The sequence below is a fragment of the Portunus trituberculatus genome, chromosome 19 (assembly GCF_017591435.1).
Source record: "Portunus trituberculatus isolate SZX2019 chromosome 19, ASM1759143v1, whole genome shotgun sequence".
NCBI classification, from domain to species: Eukaryota; Metazoa; Arthropoda; class Malacostraca; order Decapoda; family Portunidae; genus Portunus; species Portunus trituberculatus.
Window position 1 is genome coordinate 4,017,501 of NC_059273.1, and position 12,500 is coordinate 4,030,000.

At 47.6% G+C, this 12,500-nt stretch overlaps 1 protein-coding gene across 3 annotated transcripts in view; it reads right to left on the minus strand.

The window, feature by feature from the left end:
* The window catches only part of LOC123506048 (protein jagged-1b-like), a 214,433-nt gene that overhangs the window by 175,554 nt on the left and 26,379 nt on the right, over window positions 1-12,500 (minus strand). For all 3 annotated transcript variants that reach the window (XM_045257889.1, XM_045257886.1, XM_045257887.1), the window contains exon 2: window positions 6,262-6,606. In XM_045257889.1, coding sequence (XP_045113824.1) covers window positions 6,262-6,606 — 345 coding nt within the window. The remainder of the gene's footprint in view (window positions 1-6,261; window positions 6,607-12,500) is intronic.

A 12,500-nucleotide genomic window follows, 5' to 3' on the forward strand; every position in this document is an offset into this window, starting at 1 on the left:
TTCAACAAGGCTGGGAAATACTGTAATGGTTCAAAAGACTCCTGTATTATAAGATCACTTAGCTAAAGACTTGGGAAATATAGAAAATAAATACGGCCAAGTACAACTATAATATCTGGATGCTTTTTGTGTTATAAGATCATTTGTCTAAAGACTTTGGATATAAAGAGCACACTTAAACACGGTGGAGTGAAATCATAATAGTTGTATGGCTCGAGTATCGTAAGACATCTCGGTTAAAGACTTGGTAAACACAGAGCATACTTAAAAGGTTGAGTAACACTGTAATGGTTCAAAGGCTCGTGTATCATAAGATCATTTAGCTAAAGACTTGGGTAGTAAACAGCGTACTTAAACACGGTTGAGTAAGACTGTAATGAGTGTACTCGCATGGCTCAGACTGTCTGGCTGAGGCACTGAGCAATAAAGATTACTCCTAAACATAGCTGACACTATGGCTGAACTGTGGCTGATGTGAGTGAGACCTTTGTGTAGTTAAAGGAGATGTTTAATAAGGAGCGACTGAGGAAGGACGAGGCAGGGAATACAATTAGAATGGTTAAGAAGGAGTACTGTTGAAAATGGCTGAGTGAGGATGAGCTGTGTGGCTTTCAGTGAAGTATATAGCTGAGTACGAGAATAGATAAATATGTCTGGAATAATTCTGAAGACTGATCACGGCTGGGTAAACATGCATGGCTGAAATGTCTGAATGATTTAGGGAACAAACAAGACACCTGTACACACCTGTAACAACTTAAACCACAAGAAACATGTAGTGAAAATAATACTTTGACATACACCTCTTGAGGACCAGTACAACAAAGACCTATTAACACAACCATGGGAAACTTGTGCTGGCTTGGAGATCACAGACCATTAGAGGCGCGACGGGAGGCTGGAATAGTTAATGGCACACGAAGAACTTGATGGGATGGGCATGGATACGATAGTTTGGATAATGAGGATAATTTGCCCCAAGAAGGGAAGCCCGCGATATCTCGACAGGGCCTGGTTGGGCTGACGGTCAGGGGCAGGTAGGCGGGACGGCTGACAGGACCTTGCTAGGCGGCCATGTCAGGGCTGGGTAGGCGGCGGTAGAGGTGAAGACTGGAATAGCTTAGGATTTTTCAAGATAGTATACAAGATTGGAGAAGTAACAGGGGAAAGTTGATAAATATGTGGCTGAAACACTGACTGGCTGACTAGACTGGTAAAATTAAGAGGCTGAGAAGATGGATATGCTAGGAATAATTAACATAGAAGACAAAATTAAGAGTTCTAATAAATGTGTGACTGGAAGACTGACTGGGTGACTAGACTAGTAAAAATTAAGAGGCTTGGAAGACAGAAATGCCAAGAATAATTAATATAGAGGCCAAGATTTGCAGTTCTAACCATATCAAAGGTATCCAGTTGAGAGAATACATATAAAGGAAGATAAGATAGAGATACAGGCAAACAGGGAGCTGACAGAATGGGTAACACGGTGGACAGGGGTGAGGTAGGCTGGTGGTGGGGGATGGAGGGGCAGGTAGGGGGAAGGTTGGCAAAGGGTAAGGCAAAGTTTTAGCACCCGTAACAAAAAGGTCCCTAAACCTCATCCCCTCAGCTCCATCTCCGCTGCTAATGCCCAGAAAATTAAATGTGTCGGGTAATTCACTGACCAGATGTTAGTTGTGTGTGTGTGTGTGTGTGTGTGTGTGTGTGTGTGTGTGTGTGTGTGTGTGTGTGTGTGTGTGTGTGTGTGTGTGTGTGTGTGTGTGTGTGTGTGTGTGTGTTTCTGTGCGTGTGTGTGTCGACGCTTATGGAAATAAACACACGCTAGCTTCTTACTTTCACTAGTAGTTTGCAAGTATATAATTTTACCGCTACACTTAAGGAAGCGTGGGTCTTGGTAAGCGCACGCGTACACACACACTCACACGCACACGCACACACACACACACACACACACACACACACACACACACACACACACACCATTACAGGTAAAGGAGCATGAGTAAGAGAAGGAAAACGATGAAGAGAAGGAGGAAAAAGAATAAAGAAGAAAAACATTAAGGAAGAAGAAGAAGAAGAAGAAGAAGAAGAAGAAGAAGGAAAAATAAAGAAAAAAATAAAAGAAGAAAGTACGAAAGAAAAAAGAAAGCAAACGAAAGAAGGAAAAGAGAAAACAAACCATCTAAAGTCAAAGCAAGAAGCAAATTTACCGGGAGGAATTAAAAGACGATAAAGGAAGAAAGGAGACGCGGGAGGAGGAAGAGAAAGAAGAGAAGGTGGAGGAAGAGAAAAGAAAGAGGAGGAAGAAGGCGCTTTGACCCTTAGTGGGGAATGTTTTTGTGGTCTGAAGGCAGTAAGTGACTTCCGGTGGCCTCAGCTCGCCCCAGCTCGCCTCGGCCCGCCCGTGGGAGGAACACGCCACAGGTAAGACGGCCAGAGAGATCGGCCACCGCAGGGTAAAAATAGACTTGCTAAAGACACGTGTAGATTAAGACATAAACATAGTAATGAGGCAAAGATATAAAGAGAACGGTGGAACATTTACATCTGAAGGGAGGGTTATGGTATGCTAAGGATCTATACAAGGATGGAGTAGTAAGAGTAAATTGTGAGTTGTGTAAGGTAGAGATATATGTAATAATAATAATAAGGTATGAGAAAGTAAGATGATTTATAACGAGGCTAAAGTGAGCTGAAGAAAAGTGATTCATGTAAGGTAGAAATAAACGTAATATTAACCTCTTTAATACTAAGACGTATTTTTACCATTAGATTTGTGTACCATTAGACCCTTTCATTTACATTAGGAAGGGTCTATGGAGGTCAGAAGATTAATGGCCTCAGTCTTCACTATTTTAATCCCCACATGAGTTTCTGAAGCTGTATAAAATCACCAAATAGTAAGCAGAATGAATATGGAAGCGCATTAAGATACTGAAGGGATTAAGACAAGGATGTTAAGGAATGCATACCAACACGAAAGGAAAGTAGGTATGAGTATTTATGACGAAACTAACGAGAATTTAAAATAAGGGTGATTCGTGTATTTGTGCAAGATAGATATGAACATGAAATTCAGGCAATGATGTTAAAGAATGTATACTAGAAGGAAAGGAAGAGATGAGATTGTAAGGTCATTTATAACGAAACTAATGTGCGAAGAAGAAAAGTTATTTGTTCAAGGTAGAAATAAAGGTAATATCAAGACAATGATGTTAATGTTACCAGAACGAAAGGCAGATGTGAGATGGCATGGTTATCTATAAAGAAACTGAAGAGAATTGAAGAAAGACATAAAAAAAAATGAGAGAAACAAAAGAGAGAAAAACACCAAAAAAGGATAATTTTCTCATTACACGGGGAAAATGAAATAGCAAATAAGAAATGAAGTCAAATGTAACAAGATAAAAAAAAAAGCGTAATAAAGTAAAAACACGATATCACCATTAGACAACCACGAAGAAAACACCGCCTCTTACCCCCTCCCCCCCAACGCCTCCCTCACCACCACCACCACCACCAACATGGCCTCGAAGAAACAGACAAGACAGAGATTTCAACGCAGACAGGACAGTGAGCCGCGGCCTTTCCCTCCCTCCCTCTCTCCCTCCCTCCCCTCCACGCCTCCCTGCCCGCGTGGTTGTGGCCGGGGGCAGCACACGGGACCCTCGCCGCCGCCCCACAGCAGCCCTTCCTCACCCTCGCCCGCAGGAGGATAAGTAGCCGCTGTGAGACTGAAACACGGCCCGTTATTTAGATAAAAGACTCCTTGACTTACCCTGGACAGCCGCCATTTTCCTGAGAGAGAGAGAGAGAGAGAGAGAGAGAGATGAAGATAGTGTTGTAGCCAGATTTGAAACACACCCACAGGAGTTCGTTTCTCCACGGCTAAGGAAGCAACACATCGGGAACAGCAACACTCAGGGACGCATCACGCCTGGAGAGCCTTGTGTGTCCATAACTTACTGCGTGTTTCAGTGATTTGCAACAAAACGCGGCAACAATACTATCACGGAAAGGAAAACGGTAACCTCTATTGTTGCAAGCTGCTGTCAATTAGATTAATTAAAAGCAAACAAAGAAAACTCCTCGCAAGACGGTGATCATTAGCAGAAAACAAAACAAAAGACGAAAAGAAGAAAAAGTTAAAGAGTTAAAAGTACAATTCCTAATTTACATTTCTTTAAAATTATTTGTGTCTTTCATTTACACCTGCTGCCTCTTAACACTTAACCTTGCTAATTAACTCACCCCGGGTGGCATACAGTTTCAAACTCTCCTTAACAAAAAGTAAAACGAAAAATTTAATCTTACAATGCATTCGCCTCGTTAGCATCACTGCCTTAACCTCTTCCTTTATATTTAACCCAAACACAAGGGAGTGAGAATAAAAATATAATAATAGTAGCCGTGCTTAACCCCGGGAGCTTACACAGAGACCCCTGGCGGCGCGGAACATAAGTTTAGAGGACTCATAGCCGGTCTGTGGGGCGGGCAAAGCGAGCGAGGAACCGTGAAGGGAAGACCAAGGCGATTACCAAGCTCTGAGACCCTCCTTGTGGGACTCCACGAAGACTTGTTTAAGGGAGTGAGTCTGCACGGGAGGTAATGACCCGCCCTCCTGCCTGCCTCCATCTCGCTCTCTGTTAGTGATTAAACTCATTTGAACCACAGAGAGAGAGAGAGAGAGAGAGAGAGAGAGAGAGAGAGAGAGAGAGAGAGAGAGAGGTCGTGAGTGGCTGCATGTAGATCCGTGTGTACGTCGCCATTGCCTCATAACTGTTTTCTTTTATTATATTTCCTCGGATGGCTGGCTTCCTTCACAACACGCAACACTCCTCCACCTTCCCTCATCTCTTCTTTCCCTCTTCTCTTCTACTAGCCTTTCCCTTCTCTATTCCTACTCTATTCGTTTCCCTACTCCTACCTTCCTTTCCCCTCCCTTCCCCTCGCCCCTTCACCCCTTCACCCCTTCGCCCTTCCTCTGCCTCCTTCCCGCTGTGTAACCAACGAGAAACATCAATAACCCATCACGTTTTCCAGCCGAAGGATGAAAACATAAAAAAGCAACAATCGTCTTCATTGGTCACTGATTTCACTTTTCCCGCGGCAGTGTTGCTGAAGCGCTGCCACTCGCCTCGCCTCGCCTCGCCGGCCTTCACCGCCCATCTACCCATTTCGTTGTATTTTCCTTTTTTGTGTGTGGGTCTTTTCTTGATTAATGAACAGTGATTTTTTGCTGAGGGCTCGGAGCGTTTGGCTTCATCATAACGCTGCAGCTTCCTTGTTTTCCTCGGGACAATAATTTTACTTCCATTCTGTTTTTTTTTTTTTTTTTTTTTTGTATCATCCTTTGTGATCAGCCATTAAGGTTCCATGTCCCTCTGAGCCGTGGCCGCGACGCATCGACACTCCCCAGTAAAAATCACACCAAAGCTGGAGTTATGCACTAATTGGGCAGGACGAGAGTGGCCGCGCCGCGCACCATTAGGGGCCGCCTCGCCAGACGGACCCGGACTCACTGTTGCCACATGAGCCGCTCCGGTGACCCGCCATGCACCACTTCACTGCCCATTACCGAGTCTTGCTTTCGTGAATACTATTTTCGCCCCGCTCTGTGGGAACCACTTCGTGTGTGTGTGTGTGTGTGTGTGTGTGTGTGTGTGTGTGTGTGTGTGTGTGTGTGTGTGTGTGTGTGTGTGTGTGTGTGTGTGTTTGTGTGTGTGCGTGTGTGTGTGTGTGTGTTTGTGTGTACAGGACGCGGTGGGAGGCAAGTTGCGGCGGTGGCGGCGGGCCTGAGCCAAGGACGAGGCCGCTCCATCACTTACAGTCCTCGACGCCTCATTTTAAGAAAAGGAAATACCGCACTGTGGAATCTCGAGGATCTTTTTACGGGTATCAGGAGCGGCTCTAATGAGCGCGCTGCTGAATTCTGTCATGATGAGGGCGAGGGGCAGCTGTGGCGCGGCGAGGTGACGTGGCCGGGGCAGGATGTCCAGGTAAGAAGCTACTTCCTGCGTCGTTTTCCCGCGGGCTGCGCGCGAGGCGGATCCGGCGCCGCACGACAGACACATGCGCTCCCACCAAAACACACACCGGACGTCACGCTCCCGGCAGCCAGGGCGTCCATGGGGGATGACGGAGGGAAGAAAGAAGCGATCCAGCGACAGAGAGAGAGAGAGAGAGAGAGAGAGAGAAGGGGGGGAGGGGGGCAGGGAGAAGAGTATGGGGACAAAGAACAGTATGATCAGTACTCACCGTCCAGGAGAAGGTGAAGGGCAGCTGGATGTGTGCAGTGGGCGGGGACTGGGTCAGTGTGAAGGAGGAGAGGCCCAGCACAACGGACGTGTCCTCGCCGTAGGTGCAGCCGCCGCGGCCACTGCTGGTGTCAGGCTGGGCACGCGGGGCTGCCTTGCTGCCCTCCACAGCCACACTTTGGTACTCCTTGAGGCACAGCGCCACCACTGTCCTGCACTGACTCGGGCACGGAGCATCGTCGGAGGGCCGCTCCGCCCCGCCACAGCACTTGCCGGAGCGGACCTCAGAGCGAGGATTCTGAACTTCCACCACTTCTAGTTCGAAACGTCCCGACGCGCCCACCATCTGTAGGGGAGGAGAGGATGATGGTCAGTGGTGTGGGTATACAAACACACACACACACACACACACACACACACACACACACACACACACACACACACACACACACACACACTGGAGACATGCGAAACACTCTTTCGTGAGAGAAAACCTTCAACGCTTCGCAGAAGGAAAGAATAAATAGATAAAGTGAGGGTGGCGACTGCGGCGGCGGCGACCAGCTCCCCCCAAGGCCTCCGTAGGGGCGGGGGCGGGGAGGGAGCGCCGCGGCGGCCCACACGAAAAGGTGCTTGAGGCGATGATTATCTGGCCCGAGATGTCACGCCGGCCAAGAGTCGTGAGCACAAACACCCTTTTCTTGACCCCCCGAGTTATACCTTCATCAGCGGCCCTTCGACAACACCAACAACACCAACAACACCACCACCAATGCCACCAACACCACCACAAACACAAACTATGAAATAACTTTAAAAATCACTAATTATATGTGCATGACGCTTTGCAGCACACACACACACACACACACACACACACACACACACACACACACACACACACACACACACACACACACACACACACACACACACACACAGGCACAAACACGTGACGAACTAACGTAACACCTCGCTGGCAGGCAGACTCTCCGGGCCTTCAGATCATGACCCGGATAAACTCAAGCATTGGGAAACACAAAAATCTTCCTCCACACTGCCAGAGAGTTAACACAAGACAAGCCTGCTGATTATTTCCCTTGTAAACACCAACAATTTCAATATCACCGACGCAACACAAACAACCTGGCCGACGAGGTAAACACAAAAGGCTTGTGAAGTGCCGTGGAAGCTGGAAACAAAAACACCAATGAAAAACACTAATAAAACACAATTACGTGCAATAAACTCAAACAACGACGTAGGTGGTGGTGCAGGTGGCGTGGAGGGTCCAGTGGCGCCTCAACAGCTAGCCAACAGGAGGGAACCCGCTCGCCACTGCTCCCCGCCACCACCGCAGCCGCCACCGCAACTCCGCAAGCAATCATGGCCGGTTATACATTTCGCGTCACGCTCCGTACGGTTCTGAGAGTGGTACGGTCCGGTGAGCAGAGGAGGAGAGCGACGGGGTGAGTGAGAGAGGCGCAGTGAGGGAGATGAAGGAATGAGGGAGGTGAAGGCGCTGCTGGGAGAGAGGCAGGCAGTGTCGGGGCCGTCACTTGCTGCTCCTCTGTACCAACACACCCGTCACACACTCTCTCTCTCTCTCTCTCTCTCTCTCTCTCTCTCTCTCTCTCTCTCTCTCTCTCTCTCTCTCCCGCCCTCACACACTCTCACTCTCCTTCTTTATTCGGCGCTACACTATCCTTCCCTCCCTTCCCTTCCTCTCCTCCTTCCTTCCTTCCTTCCCTCCTGGCTGGACACACTGCCTGCTTCTCTCCCTCTGCCCTCTTCCCTTGCACACATTTCCTTTTCACACTCCTCGCACCTTCTACATACTCAGTTTCCCACTCCAGCCATCTCAACCTCCTCCTCCTCCTGCTCCTCCTCCTCCTCCTCTTCCTCCTCCTCCACCTCCCCACCCCTGCACACTACACCTCAGGATGTCTTGCTGATGCTGCCCAAACAACACCTTAAGCTGACCTCCTCCGAGATGGGCGTGAGGAGGAGGAGGAGGAGGAGGAGGAGGAGGAGGAGGAGGAGGAGGAGGAGGAGGAGGAGGAGGAGGAGGAGGAGGAGGAGGAGGAGGAGGAGGAAAAACAAGAAGACCGTAGGACAGGTGGAAAGCGATTAGGGAGGGGAAAGGGACAGAAGGAGTGGAACAGAAGGCAAGGGAAAGGAAAGGACGGAAGGGGAAGGGAGGGAAAGGCAAGGTAAGGGTGCAGGGGCGGAGGCGTCAGCGAGGTGTGGGAAACTGAGGATAAATAAAAGGAAATGTAAATGAATGAGAAGCGAGACGAGAGCGTGGTGTGGGGGGGGGAAGAGTTAGCTCAGGTGCTCCTCTTAAAAACGGCCAACTGCACTGACTCTCTCTCTCTCTCTCTCTCTCTCTCTCTCTAGTCCCAGAATGATCCAGTTCCCACACCGTCGTTTCATCTCTATTCCACGTCCTGTGTTTCTCTATTACCATCACCTCCACACCTCCTCCTCCTCCTGCTCCTCCTCCTCAGTGTCTGGCCTCCAGTGCGCGACTGCCGTGACGAGGGAAAAAAGCCCGCCGCTCCATCACTCCGCCTCGCACTCCACACCTCAAGCTGCTCCGCCAACACGCTGCTATAAAACACTCAGTGGACGGCAGTGACGGAAGACCCGGCCGCGAGACAGAGAGAGAGAGAGAGAGAGAGAGAGAGAGAGAGAGAGAGAGAGAGAGAGAGAGAGAGAGAGAGAGAGAGAGAGAGAGAGAGAGAGAGAGAGAGAGAGAGAGAGAGAGAGAGAGAGAGAGAGAGAGAGAGAGAGAGAGAGAGAGAGAGAAGAGAGAGAGAGAGAGAGAGAGAGAGAGAGAGAGAGAGAGAGAGAGAGAGAGAGAGAGAGAGAGAGAGAGAGAGAGAGAGAGAGAGAGAGAGAGAGAGAGAGAGAGAGAGAGAGAGAGAGAGAGAGAGAGAGAGAGAGAGAGAGAGAGAGAGAGAGAGAGGAAATGGGTCTTGATTTCAATATTTACTCGAGCTTTTAGAGAACTTCGCTTGACAGTTTGTCTGACGTAGGATAAACTCTGCCCCAGCGCTCTCTGTTCGTCCTGCCTCAGTATTCCACCCGTTGTATTACCTCCTCCTTCGCCTCTTCCTCCTCCTCCTCCTCTTCCTCGTTCTCCTCCTCTTCCTCGCCCTCCAGCGCCGAAACCCAGCGCCATTAACCTCCAGGACATTGTGTCTTCGGTAGAATATACTCGTCTCCTTCTCGCCACGACTTCCCCTGGGGCGTTGGCTTCGATAGAGCGTAAAATCTCCTCTACACAAAGCTCCTTTTTCGCCTCGCTACTCCTTTTTCTTGTCAGTGTCTACTACTTCTTTCTTTGGCCCACGTTAGTCTTCTTCTTTTATCGTTTTCTTCTCTCCTTGGTGTTCCATTTCGGCTTTATCTTCCTACCTCACTTCTCTTCTCTTTAATATCCGCCATCCTGCTCCCTCTCCTTCTCCTTCTTCTCCTCCTAAGGGTCCTCACATCCCTAACATACGACGCCGCTTACATTCAGGTCAAAAAGCTTGATTAATTGTTTCAGGTAAAGTCAGGCTACTCCTATCCACCTCAACAAGAGCAAATTAGATACTTTCCTCCTACCTCACCACTGCCACCACCACCTCCTCCTCCTCCTCCTCCTCCTCCTGGTGATAAAAAGAGCACGGCGCGTAAGTTGTGGCCTTCACCTGATAGCAAAGGAGATTAATTCCAAAGAGGAGAACTGAAAGGGAGCGACAGCAGTGTAGGGGGTGGGAGGAATAGTATATACGTAATAGTAGTAGTAGTAGTAGTAGTAGTAGTAGTAGTAGTAGTAGTAGTAGTAGTAGTAGTAGTAGTAGTAGTAGTAGTAGTAGTAGTAGTAGTAGTAGTAGTAGTAGTAGTGGTAGTAGTAGTAGTAGCCAACCCATCAGCTCAAGGACACCTGAACGGTCTTACCTGGCGGCGCCCCACCCCAGCCGCCTAATCCACAACCACCAGCCAGATGCCCAGCGGGATGTGAAGGGAAGGACAGGAAAAGGGGAACGAAGCGAGTAACTGGAAAACGAAGACTTGGAAAATTAAAACAGAAAGGCGTTATAAAGATGAGAGATGACATGCAAAGTGACTGGATGAAAAGAGGAAGTAAATCTCAAGAATAGAAAAAAAAATAGAAGAAAAGAAACTGGAGAATAAAGACAGGAATACAAAAGAAAGAGGAAGTAACGGAGATGAGGAGGAAGTGGAGAGGGAGGAGAGGAAGGAGGAAGGAGTGCACCACTTTCTGGAGTGAGTGCTTCGTGCAAATCACCGCCGCACTCCAGCAGTCTGTGGAGTGTTGCGCTCTGAGGTGGTGGCGAGGGCGGCTGTTGACTCGCGCTCGCTCGTCTGTTTGAGCCGCTAAACATTTATCAACAGCGCCACACATGCCCGGCCTCTTGCAACGGGATTCCATTTTTATGTCAGTGAAGACGTGCCGACCAAAACATTATGTAAAGTAAACAGAAGGCAAAAAATACCCGCTGTGTGGACAAGAGGGAGGTGTAAAGCTAATGTCTTTTATCATGTAAGATTTATCTCCACCGAGTATTCCCCATGAAATTACCAGAATATAATGACGTCACACAGAACTCAAATGCTACGAAAACAAGAGATTATGTAAAGAAAACAGATGGAAAGAAAATATCCCGGCTGTGTAGACAGAAGTGAGATGCAAAGCTAATACCTTTTATGATCTAAGGTTTACTTCCTCTGAGCGCTTCCCATGAACTTGCAAGAACATAATGATATTGCCAAGAATTCGTATGCTACAAAAAAAAGAGAAAAAAAAAACGTAATGTAAAAAATGAATATATACAAGAATAATATAAATATATCTAATGTGTGGAGAGAAAGCTTTTTTATAATTTTAATGTTTACCTCCTCTCAGCGCTTCCCGTTAAACTTTAAGAGCATAATTTGAAAGAGAATTCTGATGTTACAAAAAGCTGCTCTCAATAATAACACATACAAATTACTGATAGCTTACAAAATACTCAAGGCAAACTACACGCGAATAATAATTACTGAACGGGATTTCGTAAAGGCAATGACTAGACCACCACATCACTTTTCAATTCGTCTGTCTGTCTGTCTGTCTGTACGTCCACCAGTCAGCCCACCTCTCTTTCTCCACTTCTTTTAATTTACGTTTCTCGTCCATTGCTCATGAAAACAGAAGCACAAAAAGTGAATAACCACACATTCAAACACAAAAAAAAAGGCAAAAAAGTGGAAGAAAATAATGAAAGTACAGATTCAGTGAGGCGTTGAGGTAAGAAGTGGGAGCTTGAGGCTGAGGAGGCACCTGTGTTCACCTGAGCGACGCTACCTGGGCTTAGAAGGAATTATAGAGGTGAAAATATAAGAGTAAATATTCACTCTCTCTCTCTCTCTCTCTCTCTCTCTCTCTCTCTCTCTCTCTCTCTCTCTGTACTAAATTTATTCCTTTTTCTTCTCTTCTCTTCCCTCTTTCCCTTTGTACTCTATTCATTCCCTTCTCTTCTCTTCTCTTCCCTCTCTGCTTCTGTCTCTTCTCTTCTCTTCCCTCTCTCCTTCTGTCTCTCTGTACTCAATTCCCTTCTCTTCTCTTCTCTACCCTCTCTCCCTGTCTTTCCTTTTCCACTGCATTTCTCGTCAATTTCTCTCCACCATCCACATCAATCCCTCGCCCTCCACATCGGTCCCTCAGCCGCTCTCTGCACCTCCACTTCCTCGGGTGTTTAAGATAAGCCTCGCCGTCACCTCTCCCCTTCGCTCTCTGTCACAACTTATCCCTCCCAAGAGATAAGGGGATTACCATCAAGGCGATAATATTTTTTACGTTGATATGGTAAGCACCGATCTCTCTCTCTCTCTCTCTCTCTCTCTCTTCTCTCTCTCTCTCTCTCTCTCTCTCTCTCTAGATAGCACCCCCTATAAATGGTAGTGGAATAATTGGGAATGTAAATCTTACACACACACACACACACACACACACACACACACACACACACACACACACACACACACACACACACACACACACACACACACACACACACACACACACACACACACACACACACACAGAGAGAGAGAGAGAGAGAGAGAGAGAGAGAGAGAGAGAGAGAGAGAGAGAGAGAGAGAGAGAGAGAGAGAGAGAGAGAGAGAGAGAGAGAGAGAGAGAGAGAGAGAGAGAGAGAGAGAGAGAGAGAAAGGAGGCAAAAT